Source organism: Dendrobates tinctorius, unplaced genomic scaffold (assembly GCF_039654945.1).
Source record: "Dendrobates tinctorius isolate UK_male_01 unplaced genomic scaffold, ASM3965494v1 ptg000062l, whole genome shotgun sequence".
In the NCBI taxonomy this organism is placed as follows: domain Eukaryota; kingdom Metazoa; phylum Chordata; class Amphibia; order Anura; family Dendrobatidae; genus Dendrobates; species Dendrobates tinctorius.
Window position 1 is genome coordinate 27,504,127 of NW_027361730.1, and position 20,327 is coordinate 27,524,453.

Genomic DNA, 20,327 nt, shown 5'->3' on the forward strand with positions numbered 1-20,327 from the left:
ACAGTAACAAATCCTCCCCCTCTAGCAGCCTCACTGCAGAGAGCAGACCACCCAGCTGCTCCTCCCCCAGACACACGCTGGACAGTGTTCTATGGAAAGTGAAACTAGTGAGGAGGGAAAATCATCCTGTATTCTGTGACAGGCAGCTCCCATCAGTATTTGTTATTATTAGAGACACAGTGCTCACATACACTGCACCAAATCTGCTGCTGTGTGAAGACATCAGTGACACAGAGCTGTCTCATTCACACAGCAGAGGGTTTGTCACACAACAGATTACATCAGTGACTACCATCCCCTGTGCAGATTAGAATCTGCAGACCCCCATCATTGGCCATCACACAGTCTGTTCTCACTGCTGCCAGCAGCCTGGGACAGTGAGGGAAGGAATTACTGATAATGAGTTATGTATTTTAATCATGGAGTGGCCCAGAATACAGGACGATTTTCCCTCCTCCTCACTAGGTTCACTTTCCATAGATAACTGTTCAGCGTGTGTCTGGGGGAGGAGCAGCTCTCTGCACTGAGGCTGCTGGAGGGGAAGAATTTGTTACTGTGTGATGAGGGCTGCTTCATGTGGACGGGGAGGGTGTGTAGCTATGGAGGGAGGGGTTGTTGCTATAGAGGGCATGTTTGGAGTAGAGTAGGAGGTTACGACTAGTTCTCATTTCAATGCCATAACACCCCCCCTTGGACGTTCTGTTAAGAATATCTAGAAAACCGTGCAAACTAGTGACAGAAAGTAAATTACTTATTGTCATAATTCTGCAGCCCAGATATGTACTGAGATTATGTGAAAAGCCCGGACAACCCTTTTAAACATCTGTGAAAGGAGCTAAAACCTGCAGTTTGTAGAAGGCAACTTTGACACCTGAGACAGCTGGAGCAGTTTCCTCTCAAGGAGTTGGCCAAAATATCTATGGACAGGTGCAGAAGTCTCATTGAGAGTTACAGAAATCGTTGTGCAGAAAAATTCAGTTCAGGGCTCCATCATTTTAGTCCCAATTTTTCAGTTGAACCAAAATTCAAAAGTAATGTCTCATTTTCATTCATTCATTGATATTTAATACATTTAGATTGAAAAAATACTTTTATCAAGTTATTTCAAAGATTGTTGCGGGTTTACCAGAAGAGTGGCAATTATAGCCATGTCTGTAAGTGCCAATATGTTAGTAAGTGTACTCTTAGAAGGTTGGTACCCACAATAAATCTGCTACTTTGACTCCATTATGAAGTTTTCTTCACACAAAATTGCTGTTAGCTGTTAATTGCTTTTGATCTTCTGCCTTGATTATTCATTGCTCTTGCTTTCGTACAGCTTACATACTTTTTTCAGTTCACACTGGGATTACTAGAATAATTTGTTAGATAGTACTAATCACTACATGGCTGCTTTTTGAAACCGATCATTTTATTAACTGTTTAAAATTTCTAAATTATTTTTGGGTAGGTAAGAGGTTTCTTGTTTCTATTCACTAAATCTATGGCTATACAGCTGGTGTAGAGAGTATTGAACATGTCACCAATTTTCTAAGCAAATATATTTCTAAAGGTGCTATTGATATCAAATTCTCACCAGATGTCTGTAACAACCCATCCAATCCACACAGGCACAGGCAAAGAAAGCAAACCATAGATGTCCATAAATTGATAAGTGTAATAATGAGAAATGACAAAGGGATAAAGTATTGAACATGTGAAGAAAGAGAGGTACAAATAGCCTTGGAAAGTCATGAAGCAAGCTGAAATCTCTCAGCAATTAGAAAGCAATCCTGCCACTTAGTGAAAAATATCAGCTGGTTCTACTATAAAAAATAGAAACATCTCATGATGGGTAAAACCAGTGAGCTTTCTCCAGACATTCGCAACATTATTATTGCAAAATATACTGATGTCATTGGTTACAGAAAAATTTCAAAATGACTGAAGGTTCTATTGAGCCCTGTTGGGGCCATAATCTGGGAGTGGAAAGAAAATAATTTTGCAGTAAACCGCCCACGACCAGGTGCTCCTAGAAAAGTTTAAATATTAATTATCAGAAGTGCTGTCCAAGAGCAAAGGACCACCTCTGGAGAGCTACAGAAAAAAATCTGTAATCCGCAGTTACAATTGTATTAAAGAAAACAAGTCATGCACTCGACCTCTATGGCCTGTATGCACGTTCACCACGGACGACTTCATTGCTGAACAAAAAACCTGTACTAGTGTGTTTAAAATTTGCTCAAAAACATTTAGACAAGCCTGTAAAATATTGGGAGAATATAGTCTGGTCAGATGAAACCAAAATTGAGCTCTTTGGATGCCATAGTACAGACCTTGTTTGGAGCCCAAAAGGTACTGCATGTCGCCCTCAAAACACCATACCAGCAGTGACGTTTGGCGGTGGAAACATCATGGAGTGGGGCTGTTTTTCAGCATTCGGCTCTGGCAAACTTCATATGATTGAGGGGAGGATGAATGGACAAATGTACCAAGACACTCTTGATAAAAATTTGCTGACATCTGCCAGGATGATGCTAAAACCAGGGTGCACCTTTCAGCAACACAATGATCCCAATCTCACGGCCAGCAAAGATGGGCCAAAATCACATCTGAACAATGCATGTGACTACTTTCTCCATACAGGAGGTGTCTTGAAGCTGTCATCATCAATAAAGGCTTTCGTAGAAAGTATTCAATTAAATTTCAGAAAGTGTGTTCAATACTTTTTCCCTATGTCATTTCTCATTATTACACACAACTTTAAAGGGGTATTCCCATCTCTATGATCCTATCCTAATATATAGTAAGTGTAATAATATCTGCAAATACATCCAATAAGATATCTAATTTAGTTTTTTTTTTTTATTCACTATGTCTCTTTCCTCATGTGCAGGCATTGCAGGACCTTATGTATCCGTGGTTGTGTCCACGTGACAGCTAGTTGATAGTGATCATAACCATGGGTACTTAGGGTCCTGCAATGCCTGTACTTGAGGAAAGAAACATAGCGAATACAAAAACACTATACATTTCTAATTGGAGATATTTGCTAATTTAATTATTACACCTTCCACTTATTGGGATAGGATCTTGGAGTTCGGAATACCCCTTTAATTTATGGGCATCTGTAGTTTGATTTCATAGAACGTGCAGAATCAGTGGATTTCATGTCAATTGCACATTAAGAAATGTATTTACTTAGAAATTTGATGACGTGTTCAACACTTATTTCACCCGGTGTAAGTACAGCTCTGAAAATCTATTCTATTATTTCTAACCACTGATTTTTGGTGATTCCTTTGTATCCCCGTTCATACTGCACTCACACACACAAATGATACACCATTTTAAAGGTAAACTTGCTCCCTTCAGCAAGAAAATAGCCAAACAAACCACACATCCACGATTTGATCACAAAATACAGTTTAAACATTCATTTTCATAAACCTGCAGTAAGGAAAAATGACCTGCAGGTGGCACCACAGTATCCCAAAGCACACTACCAATACATTTGTAAGCATGCACTGCTTTTTTAGCTGATTACTTCGCTCCACACACAGGATACACCATTTGAAAGGTAAACTTGCTCCTTTCAGGAAGAAAACAGCCAAACAAACCACACATTCACGATTTTATCACTAAATACAGTTTAAACATTCATTTTCATAAAACTGCAGAAAGACACAATGACCTGCAGGTGGCACCTCAACCGGAAAACATTTTTTGGCCTCTACTTATCAAAACAATTTATTGTATTACCAATCTACATATATAAATACCTGTCTGTGTTCATCAGCTCATGAAATGCATTTACATTTGACCAGCTTGCTTTTTCTGAAATTGCCTGCAGCCCCGACGATCAATGTGCGAAAATTTTGCATGGGCCAAGCTAGTTCTTATAATTTCAGTTTAAGCATTCAGATCTAAATCAGGCCTTCTTGAGTTAGTTCATTGTTGATGGAAGTTGTGTTAGGCATTCAGTGCTTGATATTTTACTTTAGATTTGTATTACCTTACCTCCACAGAGTATTTTCGTGCAGTGGCAACCGCCTCCTGCAGGAACCCAGAATGGCCCGATTGTAGGGTATAAATTGCGTTTCCGCAAGACTGCAAGGAAGATTGATACAAATGAGATCCTGGTAGATGCTCAGCTGTCCCAACTTGTCAATGGTGAGTGACACAACATATGAGATGTTTTTATTGTATTTCTGACTTTTAATGACCCATTTCTCTCCAGGACTTGATCGTGACACTGAATACAGTTTCCGGGTAGTGGCCATGACTGTAAATGGGAGCGGGCCAGCTACAGATTGGCTAGCTGCAGAAACTTTTGAAAATGATCTTGACGGTAAGGTCTTGTTTATCTACAGTATGTAAAAATTCTTTCTCTGCTCGTTAAAAGACTTGGAAAGTTCAGTTCCCTCTTGATTTTTTTGCGGGTAGCTCATAGCTTTTTAACCCCTTTCTGCCATATGACGTACTATCCCGTCCATGTGCCCTGGGACTTAATTCCCAGGGACGGGATAGTACGTCATAGCGATCAGCGGCGCTCACGTGGTGAGCGCCGCTGATCGCGGCCGGGTGTCAGCTGATTATCACAGCTGACACCCGGCACTATGTGTAAGGGGCGGTCACGGACCACCCCCGACACATTAACCCCTGGCACATTATCGCTGTGTACCGTGGGTTTAGGGAAGCATCGGGAGGGAGGGGGCTCCCTCTGTTCTTCCCTGCGACCCCCGCAGCAGCGCAATGTGCAGCGCCGCTGCGGGGGTCTCCTTCCCTGCAGGTCCTCGGATCCAAAATGGCGGCGGGGACCTTCGGGGGCCTGCAGGGTGCCGGCTTCCTTAGTGCCTGCAAAGCGCAGGCACGGGGAAGCCTGCAGCACTGCCTGTGACAGATCGCTGATCTGTCACGGCGATCTGTGATGTGACAGATCAGCGATCTATCACATGACAGTTATTTTCCCCCTGGGACATTGTAATAAAGTTGTTAAAAAAAAAAAAATGAAAAATAATTTCTAAAAAAATCGCTAAATAAATAAATAAAAAAATTCCCTAATAAATTCATTTTTTAGAAATAAAAAAAAACAAAAGTACACATATTTGGTATCGCCGCGTCCGTAACGAATCGCCCCATAAAACTGTCCCATTAGTTAACACCCTTAGCGAACCCCTTTAAAAATAAAAAATAAAGCAAAAAATAATGCTTTATTATCATACTGCCGAACAAAAAGTGCAATAACGTGCGATCAAAAAGAAGCATATAAATAACCATGGTACCGCTGAAAACGTCATCTTATCCCGCAAAAAACGAGCTGCTGTACAGCGTCATCAGTGAAAAAATAAAAAAGTTATAGCTCGCAGAATAAAGCGATGCAAAAATAATTATTTTTTATATAAAATTGTTTTCATTGCATAAAAGCGCCAAAACGTAAAAAAAGACATGAATGAGGTATCGCTGTAATCGTACTGACCCGAAGAATAAAACCGCCTTATCAATTTTACCGCAAGCGGAACGGTGTAAACGCACCCCCCAAAAGAAATTCTTGAAATGCTGGTTTTTGTTCATTCTGCGTCCAAAAAATCGGAATAAAAAGCGATCAAAAAATGTCACGTGCCCGAAAATGGCACCAATAAAAATGTCAACTCGTCCCGCAAAAAATAAGACCCCACATGACTCGGTGGGCCAAAATATGGAAAAATTATAGCTCTCAAAATGTGGTGATGCAAAAACTATTTTTACAATAAAAGCATCTTTTAGGCTATGTGCCCACGTTGCGTTTAAATCCGGACACTGAAAACCGGACTCCTTCTCAGAAATCGCATTTTTTTCCCCCGCGATTTTACTGCGATTATGTTTGCGATTTTGCCACGATTTTCGCGTGCGATATTCAAGCACTTTCCAAGCGATTTGAAGCATCGCTTGGAAAGTGATTGACAGGTTGGTCACACTCGTCAAGCATAGTGTTTGACAAGTGTGACCAGGTTTTTACTATTGAGGCCGCCTATGCGGCATCAATAATAAAAGAAAGAATGTAAAAAATAATAAAAAATAAAAAATCAGGGTATATTTACCTTCCGACGTGCTGCGCAGTCTCAGCGACGCTCCCGTTCCCAGCGATGCCTTGCGAGACCTGTGATGACGTTGGTCTCGCGTTGCTATAGCGATCTCACGAGACCGCTAGATTCACGCGACACTGTCATGACAGGACCTTGCTGCAAGGCATTACTGGGAACACTGAGGCCCGAGATGGCAGTGCGGGAAGCCGTAAGGTAAATGTACCCCGATTTTTTATTTTTTATTCTTTTTTTTTTTTACAGGGGTATGGTACCCAGGGCCTGGAGGACAGTCTCCTCTCCTCCACACCGTGGGTACCAACCGCACATGAGACGCTTAACTTCGCGCATGGTGGGCATAGCCACATGCGGGAAGTAAGCGATTCTCATGCATTCCTATGGGTGCGGAATCGCGACAATTCTTTGCGATTCGGCACAAAAGAATGAGCATGCTGCGATTTTTTTCCGTGATGCGATTCCGCCGCGGAAAAAAGCGCAGCATTAGCACAGCATGTGCGGAATGCCATAGGAATGCATGGGGTGCGTTCTTTACAAGATTTTTAAACGTTTTCGTGCCGAAAATCGCTGCAAAAACGCTTAAAAATCACATCGTGGGCACACAGCCTTAGCGTATGACAGCTGCCAAAAATAAAAACCCGCCATAAATAGTAAGTCAAACCCCCCGTTATCACCTCCTTAGTTAAGAAAAAATAATACAATTAAAAAAATGTATTTATTTCCATTTTCCCATTAGGGTTAGGGCTAGGGTTAGGGCTGAGGTTAGGGTTAGGGGTGTGTTGGGGTTAGGATTGGAGTTAGAATTAGGGCGTTTCCACTGTTTGAGCACATCAGGTGCTCTCCAAACGCAACATAGCGTCTGATCTCCATTCCAGTCAAATGGTGCTCCTTCCGTTCCAAGCTCTGCCATGTGCCCAAACAGTGTTTTACCCCCACATATGGGGTATCAGCCTACTCAGGACAAATTGCAAAACAACTTTTGGGGTCCAATTTCTCCTGTTACCCTTAGGAAAATAAAAAATTGGGGGCAAAAATATCATTTTTGTGGAAAAAAAAATGATTTTTGTATTTTCACACCCGGGCGTTATAAACTTCTGTGAAGCACTTAGGGGTTCAAAGTGCTCACCACACACCTAGATAAGTTCCGTGGGTGGTCTAGTTTCCAAAATGGGGTCACTTTTGGGGAGTTTCAACAGTTTAGGCACATCAGAGGCTCTCCAAACGTGACATGACACCCGCAGACCATTCCATCAAAATATGCATTCCAAAACATCACTATTTCCCTTCCGAGCCCCGACGTGTGGCCTATACAGTAGTTTTCTCCCACATATGGGGTATCAGCGTACTCAAGACAAATTGGACAACAACTTTTGGGGTCCAATTTCTCCTGTTACCCTTGGGAAAATAAAAAAATTGGGGACTAAAAGATCATGTTTGTGGAAAAAATACGATTTTTTTATTTTCACGCCCGGGCATTATAAACTTCTGTGAAGCCCTTGGAGGTTCAAAGTGCTCAACACACATCTAGATAAGTTTCTTGGGGGGTCTAGTTTCCAAAATGGTGTCATTTGTGGGGGATTTCCACTGTTTAGGCACATCAGGGGCTTTCCAAACGCAGCATGGCGTCCAATTCCAGCCAAAAAAGTCAAATTGCGCTGCTTCCCTTTTGAGCTCTGCCATGCGCCCAAATAGTGGTTTACCCCCTCATATGGGGTATCGGCGTACTCAGGACAAATTGCACAATAACTTTTGGGGTCCTGTTACCCTTGGAAAAATAAAAATTGAGGGTGAAAAGATCATTTTTGTGGAAAAAATATGATTTTTTTATTGTACGGCTGTACGTTATAAACTTCTATGAAGCCCTTGGGGGTTCAAAGTTCTCACCACATATCTAGATAAGTTCCTTTGGGGGTCTAGTTTCCAAAATGGGGTCACTTGTGGGGGGGGGGGTTCCACTGCTTTGGTACATCAGGGTCTCTTCAAACGTGACATGGTGTCCGATCTGAATTCCAGCCAATTTTGCATTGAAAAAGTGAAACGGCGCTCCTTCCCTTCCAAGCTCTGCCATGCGCCAAAACAGTGGTTCCCCCCACATATCAGGTATCAGCATACTCAGGAGAAATTGCGCAATAGCTTTTGCTGTCCAATTTCTCCTGTTACCCTTGGTTGAATAAAAAAAATTGGACCTGAATTAATTTCTTTGTGAAAAAAAGTTCAATGTTCATTTTTTTTAAACATTCAAAAAATTCCTGTGAAGCACCTGAAGGGTTAATAAACTTTCTTGAGTATGGTTTTGAGCACCTTGAGGGGTGCAGTTTTTAGAATGGTGTCACTTTTGGGTATTTTCTATCATGTAGACTCCTCAAAGTGACTCCAAATGTGATGTGGTCCGTAAAAATAAAATGGTGTTGCAAAAATGAGAAATCGCTGGTCAACTTTTAACCCTTATAACTTCCTAACAAAAAAAAAATTTTGGTTCCAAAATTGTGCTGATGTAAAGTAAACATATGTGAAATGTTACTTAAGTTTTTTGAGTGCCATATCTCTATGATTTAAGATCATAAAAATTGAAAGTTGGAAGATTGCGAAATTTTCAAAATTTTCGCCAAATTTGCATTTTTTACACAAATACCACAAGTTATTTGAATGAAATTTTACCACTAACATGAAGTACAATATGTCATGAGAAAACACTGTCAGAATCACCGGGATCCATGGAAGCGTTTCAGGGTTATAACCTCATAAAGGGACAGTGGTCAGAATTGTAAAAATTGGCCCGGTCATGAACGTGCAAACCACCCTTGGGGGTTAAGGGGTTAAGCTACATTTTTCATAATAAAAGTTACGGTCATAACCCCCTCTGACATTTCTAACACAATAGCAGCAAATCTTATTCTGGAGATGCACTTTCAGAAGGCAGAAAGCTATTTCTAGCGAGCCTCTCGCACAGATGCACATTTGATTTACCTGAGCGTGCATGTGTTTACCAAATGAAGAGGGTGGTGATCTGCCAGAGATCTTTGGTGGCATCCTCATCTCCTTTGTAAACCATAGAATTGTTGAAATTCAATATGCCCACTCTTTAGTTCTCTCTTGGGAACCCAAATAGATGGTCGGTGGCTTTGTAACATCTAGCAGTTCGGTAAAACATGCTGGATAAAAAATTTGGCGCCACATTAGAAACCTTTGTCTAGCTATACACTAGCTTTTTGTTGACTACTTATTCTGCAAACAAGGTTTTTTTTTTGTTTTAGTATGGTTTTTTTTTTTTTTTTTTTTTTTTTTGCTTTACTAGCACTTTTTTTCAAGATGTCTGTCACTCTGTATTTAAAACTCTAATCCTGAAATCTTGAGGAAAATTCTTAAATTTGATCTGTCACCAGGTTTTTGCCACCTAATCTGAGAGCAGCATAATCTAGTGACACTGTGATTTCTGCAATGTCACTTATTGGGCTGCTTTCTGTATTTTTGATCATTTTCTGTTGATAAAATACTGATTTTTGTCACTAGAGGACTAGTGGACCTGCTGCCATGTACACCTCCATATTATTGAGCTCTGTGTAACCCCCACCCCAGACACAGATTGGTACCTTTCTGCCTGTGCGTAGTGTACACAGAAAACTGCCAATCAGGGGTGTGGGCGGGGTTATACTGAGCTCCACATTTAGAGAACAGGTAGATCTGCAGCGGAGAAAACTGATTATGTTCAAAATACCGTGCAGCCCAATAAGTAATTTATCACTGGAATCAGGGTCTGTGTCGTCATGGTTTTGCTACGCCATCCAAGAGTTTCTGTGTTTTGTGTAAACAAGCTGTATCCTTCTCTTCCTTGACATCTTCTGTCGGGGGTAAAATTTAGAGACCCCCACAAAGATTAGACTGTGATTTCATACAAATTTAGTCTGTGTATGGGGGCCCTAAGGGGAAGCTGTCTGACTCACGCAGCCCATGCCATGAGCATGCGACAGAGTGAGGCTGTGGTATTGCATCTGTATGTATTTTCCTCTGCAATGCTGAGGGGGCTGTGTGTCTCACCTGATTAGTCTAAGGCCAGTCCCCGACTGCTGCTCCTCCCTGGTCCCCGACTGCTGCTCTTCCTCCCTGGTCCCCGACTGCTGCTCCTCCTCCCTGGTCCCCGACTGCTGCTCCTCCTCCCTGGTCCCCGACTGCTGCTCCTCCTCCCTGGTCCCCGACTGCTGCTCCTCCTCCCTGGTCCCCGACTGCTGCTCCTCCTCCCTGGTCCCCGACTGCTGCTCCTCCTCCCTGGTCCCCGACTGCTGCTCCTCCTCCCTGGTCCCCGACTGCTGCTCCTCCTCCCTGGTCCCCGACTGCTGCTCCTCCTCCCTGGTCCCCGACTGCTGCTCCTCCTCCCTGGTCCCCGACTGCTGCTCCTCCTCCCTGGTCCCCGACTGCTGCTCCTCCTCCCTGGTCCCTTAGATTGACAGATCTCCCTGAATATGTCTGCATAGAGAGAACCCTGTGGGGCAGGGAGAAGCCGCTGGAGGTCAGCCTCTGCCACGTCAACCAAGACACACAGTCCCAAGCCTGCTTTCCAGTACGTACACTGCACGGCTGCAGTGTTTTAGCGTAAGGGCACCATTATTCAGATGGCTGGATCCCTTTAAGCCTTTGGTCTTGTTTTTGAGCCAGTTTGTGGTTATTCCTGATATTTGAGTTTCTACTAATAATGCTTTTTGATAAATTGTATTACAGAGTCCCGTGTTCCAGATGTGCCAAGCTCTCTCCATGTGCGCCCATTGGTGACAAGTATTGTTGTAAGTTGGACACCCCCTGAAAATCAGCATCAAGTGGTGGTCCGAGGGTATGCCATAGGTTATGGTCTTGGGAGCCCTCATGCCCAGACGGTTCGTGTTGACCATAAGCAACGCTACTACACCATTGAAAACTTAGGTAAGTGCTATTTTACCTGTATTTTGACAGTTGCTTTTATTTGGAGGCAAATCAAAAGTTCATCTATCGGGTGTCACAGTGTAGATATACAGAATATGTGTATATCTATAGACTGTAATGTAACACTAAATGGTGTAGACAGCAGTGCCCTCCTGTGGACATGTGAGTGTCTGCCATCCAGCATGGAATTACCTGTGATGCAAAATGAAGCCCCACACTTGTCCTCTCATCAGGAAAATGATATAGTTTTTGTGTTCTAGACGGTAGTGTGCTAGAAATAAGACAAGGTCCAGTCTGTCACCAAGTTTGCCATCTTATTGAAATGCTGGTGGCATTGTTAGAGCAATTTTTATAGTAACCTGAATGTTTAACCCAAAATCACATATTCTACTATTGTCTGAAAAATGTTATCTGTAGTTCATTTTAGGTCACGGTCACTTTTCACAAACTGTCTAATGCAAAAATGTGAATAAAAATTCTGTACGTTTTTACCATGTTATGTGAAAAGTCACAAGTAGAGATGATAGAATCAATTTGCAGGAACCTGGTCCAGTGTCCACTTCTGTATTCCGTGGCCTCCGGACTGGAGCCCTGCGAACTGCCTCCTATCTACCAGCGTCAGACTGGAGCCCTGCGCACAGCCTCTTACCTACCATCATCAGACAAGAGCTCTGCGAACCGCCTCCTACCAACTAGCGTCAGACTGGAGCCCTGCCCACCACCTCCTACCTAACATGGTCAGACAAGAGCCCTGCGAACAGCTTCCTACCAACTAGCATCAGACTGGAGCCCTGCGCACCGCCTCCTACCTACCAGCGTCAGACTGGAGCCCTGCGCACCGCCTCCTACCTACCAGCGTCAGACTGGAGCCCTGCGCACCGCCTCCTACCTACCAGCGCCAGACTAGAGCCCTGCGCACCGCCTCCAACCTACCAGCGTCAGACTAGAGCCCTGCGCACCGCCTCCTACCAACTAGCGTCAGACTGGAGCCCTGCCCACCGCCTCCTACCTAACATGGTCAGACAAGAGCCCTGCGAACAGCTTCCTACCAACTAGCATCAGACTGGAGCCCTGCGCACCGCCTCCTACCTACCAGCGTCAGACTGGAGCCCTGCGCACCGACTCCTACCTACCAGCGTCAGACTGGAGCCCTGCGCACCGCCTCCTACCAACTAGCGTCAGACTGGAGCCCTGCCCACCGCCTCCTACCTACCAGCGCCAGACTAGAGCCCTGCGTACCGCCTCCTACCTACCAGCGTCAGACTAGAGCCCTGCGCACCGCCTCCTACCTACCAGCGTCAGACTAGAGCCCTGCGCACCGCCTCCTACCTACCAGCGTCAGACTAGAGGCCCTGCGAACTGCCTATTACCTACCAGCGTTCCTGGCACATCTAATTAGTAGGCCCTGTGTGACACTATGGGTGTATCAGACCATAACAACAGTCATTGCCCTGGGCCTACATATCAGAAAAGACTTTGGGGATTCCAACAGGTAGGAGGCGGTTCACAGGGCTCCCCATCCAGCAACGTCCACACTGGAACAGTGTTCTGTAAACTTAAGAGCCTGTCACACTAAGGCCTGTTTCACGCTTCCGTTTTTGACCATCAGTCAAAATCCGCCGTTTTTGCAAAAAAACAGATCCGCCATTTTTTTTTTTGGCGGATCTGTTTTTTTACCCATTGATTTGCATTACTGGCGGATCTTGACGGATGGTTATCCGTTGGATCCATTTTTTTGCGGATCCGTCAATTTTTTTGCGTCCGTCGAGATGCCTGGACGGACCAAGTAACGTTTTTTTTGCGCTGCAGGATCCACATTTCTATAGTGCTCTCTCTCTCTCTTTCTTTTTCTCTTTCTCTCTCTCTCTCTTTCTTTCTCTTTCTCTCTTTCTCTATTTCTCTCTTTCTCTCTCTCTCTCTTTCTCTCTCTTTCTCTCTCTCTCTCTCTCTTTCTCTTTCTCTCTCTTTCTCTCTCTTTCTCTCTCTTTCTCTCTCTTTCTCTCTCTTTCTCTCTCTTTCTCTCTCTTTCTCTCTCTTTCTCTCTCTTTCTCTCTCTTTCTCTCTCTTTCTCTTTTCCCGGGCAGCGGTTCCTTTAAAATTCTTCATTCGGCGGATCCGTAAAAAAAAACGGTCCAATGGCATCCGTTCACATCAGTTAACAACGGATCCACTTTCCGCCATTTTGGCGGATTTTAACTGACACAAAAAAAACTGATGTGTGAAACAGGCCTAAGCGATATCTCTAGCAATATCGCTATAACTTGTGACGTTATAAAGATATTGCTAGCGATATCGCTGTGTCTGATACTTACCTACGACCCGCTCCCCCGCTGGTTATCGCTAATCGCGCGAGAACGTCCAGGACTGTTTCTCGTCATCAGCTTCCTGCGGCGAGACGAGAATGGAGTCGGGCGGGAGGACGCAGGATCGCCTAGTGTGACAGGTAAGTAGCGATCCCCGTCCCCAGCGATGTCGCTGGTGAGATCTGCCTGTGTGGCAGCTCACTAGCGACCACTTAGTGATGTACCAGCGATCCTGACCGCGTCATATCGCTGGTCGGGATCGCTGGTGCATCGCTAAGTGTGACAGTACCTTTATTCTCTCTTCTCTACCCACAACTCTTGGCTTAAGAAAGACGCACAGTTTGAAGAGCTGAAACGGCACACATACACGGATGAATAAAGACCGCAGTTTGTTTGCTATCTCCTGTGGAGTGCTACCGATTTTGTTGTATTATAACCTTAACTAATGTGATTATGTAGATTTTGTAAACTAGGACTGGGTAAATGTTTCACTACACTCACATACTCTTCTTGTTTGCAGAGCCAAGCTCACACTACGTCATCTCCCTAAAAGCGTTTAACAATGTGGGAGAAGGTATACCATTATATGAAAGTGCCGTCACTCGCCAGCACACAGGTAATCACCAATTTATGCATTGTGCATTGCGGACTTTGAATGATATTGCCATTGCTGCGTGGACTTAGTCTCTGTGGTTATTTTGTTCGATGTTAATAATGAGCCTTTTTCTTACTAACAATATCTTCTCTCTTTCTCTCCTTTCCCCTTTTCTTACATTGATATTTCTCTCCTTTACATCTCTGTATTTCTATATCTTTTAATTTGTGTTTTATTTAATTCTTTGTTTATACCTTTTGTACCATTGATTTTTTTTCTTAATTCCTTGTTTGCATCTATTTGTTTCCTTTTCACTCTTTATTTTCCTCATTCCTTTTCTATTCACCTTTGTTATATTGCGTTCGCCAACTTTGTTTTTGCAACATTTCTATGACCTAGACACTTCTGAGGTTGACGTTTATGTTGTTCATGCCTCATACACCCCAGTTCCAGAGCCTACCCCTATGTTGCCCCCTGTGGGGGTACAAGCTGCTATCCTCAGCAGTGATGCAGTGCGCCTTACCTGGGCCGACAACTCCCTACCTAAGAACCAAAAGATCACAGATGCCAGATACTACACAGCAAGGTGGAAGACGAATATTCCTGCTAATACAAAGTATAAGGTGAGCACCTAGGAGGGCCTGTGAATTCTTCAGATATCACTTTTTGACTTGATGGTTGATAAGTGAACAAGTCATATAATTTAAGGTTTACCTGAACGTTTTTCTTTCTCCTCTTAGCTGGCCAACAGCACCACGCTCTCTTACCTGGTCACTGGTTTGAAACCAAATACACTGTACGAATTCTCTGTTATGGTCACTAAAGGTCGACGGTCTAGTACATGGAGCATGACCGCTCATGGCACTACCTTTGAGTCAAGTATGTCATCAATCCTCAGGTTTCTTTGGAATGTACCTAATCGAGAGCACAAGATCAACCTTGTCTTCCATTTTTTTTGTATCAGTGCCATCCTCTCCTCCTAAGGATGTGACTGTAGTAAGCAAAGAAGGGAAACCACGTACCATAATTGTCAACTGGCAGCCTCCATCTGAAGCCAACGGCAAGATTACAGGTGAATAATTAGGAACAAAACTTTTTTTTCTTCTAGATTTATTTAACTTTTACGAAGTAATTGCATGCATTCCGCTGCCTGAATTATGTTTTTCTCTCTCTAGGTTACATTATATATTATAGCACTGACGTTCAAGCAGTGCTTCATGATTGGGTTATAGAACCAGTTGTTGGTAACCGTTTGACGCACCAAATCCAGGAGCTGACACTAGACACTCCTTACTACTTCAAGATCCAGGCTCGAAACTCCAAAGGAATGGGCCCCATGTCCGAAGCTGTTGCATTTCGCACTCCGAAAGGTGAGAAGTGTCAGCCTTGTGGTTAATTCTGTGTGTTAAGCTATTTGCACACGCTGTGGATTGGTTTGCGGATTTTTCCGTGCAGATTTTTCAAAATCCGCAGGTCAAAAGACCTGTGGATTAGCCTGCGGTTTAGCCCTGCGGTTTCACACCTCTACAATGGAGCAGGTGTGAAACCGCTGCGGATTCCGCGCAAACAATTGACATGCTGTGGATTTGAACCCGCAGCAAATCAGCACGGAAAAATCCGCAGCATGTGAACAGCGTTTTTTGTTTTTCATAGATTATAATGGTACTGTACAACGCAGCAGAATCTGCTGCGGATCTGCGGTGCCAAATCCGCAGCAGAATCCGCAGCGTGTGCGCACACCCTTAGAGTTCAGTGATCATATGCAAGGCCTGATGTTACTGGGATAAATCAATGCATGTAACAATGTTTGCGTCTAGTAAGACAGTTTTGTATTTAAATATTAAAAAGAAAAAAGACATCAAGGAATCTTGCAATTGTCACTTTGACTACTAATTCTAATAAGGCCTCATTCAGACGTCAGTATTTATCAAGTACTAGCTGAAGAGCCCGGCGTTGCCCGGGCATAGTAACTAACTGCCGTCCCGCTCTCTCCCTCCGCAGCCCTGCTCTCCACTCGCCGTTCCGCTCTCTCCTTCCGTAGCCCAGCTCTCCACCTGCCGTCTCACATTCTCCCTCAGCAGCCCCACTCTCCATCCACTGCCCCGCCTTCTCCCTCCGCAGCCCCGCTTTCCACTGGCCGTCCCGCTCTCTCCCTCCGCAGCCCAACTCTCTCCCGCTACTCTTTCCCTCGCAGCTCCGCTCTCCACCTGTGTCCCGCACTTTCCCTCTGCAACCCTGCTCTCTAGTGGGCGGGGCTATGTAGAGTGGGTGGGGCTTGATACACACTCAGCTTTATATCTATATATGCAAAAAAAAAATGGAACTTGTTTCATCTGTGTTTGGTCAGTATCAAAGTTTTTCACATATTAATAAGTTGACTTTTCCTAACCTTTGTAATGTGAAATACATTGCAGCATACAGACACCATCTGTGTGCTATACTCGTTTTTCATGGACCCATAGACTTATATTGGAATTTTTCAGCCATTCTGCTGGGAAAAAACTGTCATGTCTGCATGGTTTTGCATGGCACACAGTCTGTGGAGGAACACCAACATGTGATTAGCAGCAAAGATTATAAAGGGGACGTGTCCTATTCATGAGAAAAACAGAAATCTGAATGAGGCCTAATTAGCTGATCCTTCCTAGTCTGTAGAGCTCACAACAGTAGACTTCATCACGTGCAATACTAGAAGGAAATGTATCGCCAAGATATAGAAAATCTAGAATCACTCCGTTCTCAATAGGTGGGGTTACAGCGCCCCTCCTGCGCAGCGAGCCTGCGCAGATCACACAGCATGCATTCAGCTTTTTTTCTTCCATGGTCATTTCCAGACTGCAGCTGCTGCTACAACTCATACTTCTAATTGATGCTACGAGCGGCGCAGGCACGATGGCAGTCTTCTTATTCATAAAAAAATTGAAATTACTTATTGAAAATTAATAAGTTAAAAATTAAAACCTGATAGTAAAACTTTTTTATTAATGTTTAAATGAAATGTAAATATATCAGATTTTTAGACATTTTCTTATCCGATTTGTGTATCGCACTCTGAATTGTCTTTTAAACCTTTACTGACATTTTATGCTTGTTTTTATTAACGCCTTCCTATGGCAGAATCAACACCCTACATTCCTAATAATCAAGGTAAAAGGTTGTTAGTAAATTATGAGAAATGGAAAATCCTGCTGCAATTGTTGTGTAGCTTTTCATAGTTAGAAAAAAAAAAAAAAAAAATATATATATATATATATATATATATCTCTATGGTGCTCAACATTAATGAGTACACCCCTTATGAAAAGTAAGATTTATAAGATTTTAATATCTCACTGAATGCAAGATCAATTTGCTAAATTTTGGCAAGATTGAGTTTAGCGGCAAAGAACCTTTTTTTAGCCGAAAACATGAAATTAATAAGGAAATATAGCTTTCATTACAAAATCTTCAGTTTTGCTCAGGTTACTTGATGCAAAAATGAATGACCCCACTTCAAAAACTACTAGGTCTTGTATTTTGTACGACCTCAAAGATTTTTAAGGACAGCACCAAGTCTTCTAGGCTTGGAATCAACAAGTTGTCAACATTGTAACATCTATATTTTTTCCATTTTTCAAGAACAATCTCAATGCTGGATGGAGAGTGATGACAACTTGTCTCTTCAGAATTCATAAGTGATTGGGTTCAGAACAGGAGACATACTTGGCCACTGAATCACTTTCACCCTTCAGAAATACAACAGTGCATTTTGAATCATTGTCACGTTGGAAAACTGCACGTCTACCAAGTGCACAGAGTGATGATTGCATCGACTCTATCGATATAGAGCATGACATCTATGAATTCATGATGCCATCAATGAAATGTAGCTGCTCTATACCAGCGGCACTCATATAGCTTCACATAAGGACACTGCCACCACCATGTTAAATTTTCTAAATGCATGGTGCCTACAGTGAAACATGGTGGTGGCAGTGGCCTTATGTGGGGCTGTATGAGTGCTGCTGGTGTCGGTGAGCTACATTTCATTGATGGCATCATGATTTTACAGCTGTACAGCTCTATATTGACAGAGAATATGATACCATTACCCCATATCCTTGGTAGACGTGCAGTTTTCCAACATAACAACATAACTGTTCTATTCCTAAAAGATGAACTTGTTCTTTCCATGTCTAGAAGGCTTAGTGATTTCCTTAAAAATTAGAGAGGCTATACAAAATACTAGATGGAGATGTTTTTGATGTGGGGTGTATTCATTTTTTCCATCAACTAATTTTAGTAAAACTGAAAATTGAAAGTTTTCTTATTAATAACCTTTCGTGTTATAAGTTAAAACTATGTTCTGAGTCTTAGTTTTCAAAGACCAATTGTTACTTTATTTGCACACTTTTCACTTTGTGCTTGCAAGTGCTCGAGAGAAGACTTTTGTTATATTCTACAATATACCATCTTGAACCATCCCTTTTATGCCTCATCTCATAGTGGTATTATTTCTTTCAGCATCAGGTGTACCTGGAAAAGGAAGCCGTACTCCTGATTTGGGACCCCCTCCTGGAGGTAGCATTTTATCTGACTTTTTTCTTTTTTATAACCAGTAGGCTAGAACAGAAGTCCTAATTCTCTGGAAGTAACCATATTTAAACTTTTACAGGCAATAATAGTCCACATGGGAGTCCAACCTCCTTGGATCAGAACATGCTGCTGACAATCATTGTATCTCTTGGCGTTATAATGGTCTTAGTTGCTGTGGTCATCGCAGCCATATGTTCTCGGCGCTCCAGCTCCCATCATAAAAAGTGAGTTATATAGCTACTTTGTATGGATCCATAATTAGTACATTTGGACTGCAGTCATTTCTAAATCTTTGTTATGAATCATGATATTTTTGACAACTCCGAAATGTGCTCCTATATATTTTACGTTTGTTGAAAAGTACATTTCTTGAACCCCTTAACTTTTCGTATTGACTTTGATTATAAGGAAAAGGGCGGCATGTAAATCGGTGAATGGATCCCATAAATACAAGGGTAACTCAAAGGATGTAAAGCCTCCTGACCTCTGGATTCACCATGAGAGATTGGAGTTAAAACCAGTGGATAAATCTCCAGAGACTAACCCAATGCTGACAGACAGCACCTTGCCTCGATCACCACAGGACCTCACCCCAGGAGACAGCACCACAGAAGGCAGCATTCACCAGCACAGCAATTCATACAGAGGTGATGAGAAACATGGTTTAGAGTATCCTGCATTGAGCAAGGGGTTGGACGCGGTGACCATGGCGGTCCCTTCCAACTCTATTATTCTATGAACACGGCGCACATTGAGACATATTTATCAAGCTAAATGCACCAGTCTTTCATGACAGGCACTTTATTTATGACATGTGTTAGACATTTTTTACAACTTGTCTGTCAAAGGACATTGTCGTGCTGAAAAAGTTATGGCTGATCGGAAATGTGGCGGAGCTTAATGGGCGATATGGTGCACAAAAATGTGCGCCAGAGTTGTGGCTCATATTTCTAGGACATAGTAAGCCAACTAAAAAGTGGTGTAAACTTAGACTTCAGACTCTTAAAATTAGACCAATTTATCCAATAACATGGTGCATTTTAAGACTTCTCTTGTCTGATTGTGTTGTCTGAGGATTAGACCATTGATAAATAAGCCTCATTGTGTTTTCTGATGAGGATGATGGTGATGAAAACGTAGAGCTACATGGATGTTTAATTGTAGGCCAATTTTTCTTTCTAGGCCTGGAATCTGAGGATTCTGTGTCCTCACTTGCTGGCCGACGAGGGATGAGACCTAAAATAATGATGCCGTTTGACTCGCAACCTCCTCAACGTTAGTACTTGGATAAGGCACACGTCTCTTAGTTTGCTATGCCTGCCGCAGTCATCTGTCAAATATCTGCTTCTAAACTGCAGCTGTCTAACATCAGGCTAATTCTCAGATCCGGAGTTGAAAAGTGATATATGAAATTTTGCCCGTCGATAAGCAGTTGTTAAAGACGCTCCAATAGATAGTGGTATTCATTATTGTGTAACTGGTGTTGGATGTTCTCCATTATGATCGTGTCTTCCACATATTTTTACAGTCATAGGGTCATCTGCAAATCCTACCATATGGTCGTCTACATCTATAGTTCCATATATTCTTGTTTCCCTCTTGTGTCTTTGATCCCATACTTGTGTGTGATTTTCACTATCAGTTTCTAACCACCAGCTCCTATTGTCTTGGTTACCATATTACCATCCCCTACATCACTGCATTATGCAAGCATTCACCATTCTGTCTCTGTTTCAGCGGTTGTCAGTGCCCATCCCATTCATTCCATCGATAATTCTCATTTCCGTTCTGTACCTGGGTTCATGCTGCACGTGCTGGGTGGTGCTCCTCAGGCTACAGGTGAGAGAAAAAAAATACTGATATTAGTTGAGAATCCCTTTTTGT

At 42.8% G+C, this 20,327-nt stretch overlaps 1 protein-coding gene across 11 annotated transcripts in view; it reads left to right on the plus strand.

Annotated features, from left to right (window-relative positions):
- Positions 1-20,327, plus strand: part of NEO1 (neogenin 1) — a 185,079-nt gene that overhangs the window by 154,084 nt on the left and 10,668 nt on the right. For 4 of the 11 annotated variants that reach the window (XM_073579448.1, XM_073579449.1, XM_073579453.1 and 1 more), the window contains exons 13-26: positions 4,008-4,152; positions 4,220-4,330; positions 10,773-10,970; positions 13,794-13,889; positions 14,268-14,491; positions 14,609-14,747; positions 14,833-14,940; positions 15,044-15,238; positions 16,986-17,015; positions 18,372-18,428; positions 18,523-18,667; positions 18,852-19,090; positions 19,626-19,718; positions 20,181-20,282. In XM_073579448.1, coding sequence (XP_073435549.1) covers positions 4,008-4,152; positions 4,220-4,330; positions 10,773-10,970; positions 13,794-13,889; positions 14,268-14,491; positions 14,609-14,747; positions 14,833-14,940; positions 15,044-15,238; positions 16,986-17,015; positions 18,372-18,428; positions 18,523-18,667; positions 18,852-19,090; positions 19,626-19,718; positions 20,181-20,282 — 1,882 coding nt within the window. The remainder of the gene's footprint in view (positions 1-4,007; positions 4,153-4,219; positions 4,331-10,772; positions 10,971-13,793; positions 13,890-14,267; positions 14,492-14,608; positions 14,748-14,832; positions 14,941-15,043; positions 15,239-16,985; positions 17,016-18,371; positions 18,429-18,522; positions 18,668-18,851; positions 19,091-19,625; positions 19,719-20,180; positions 20,283-20,327) is intronic. The other 7 variants (XM_073579452.1, XM_073579457.1, XM_073579456.1 and 4 more) reach the window with 4 other exon arrangements.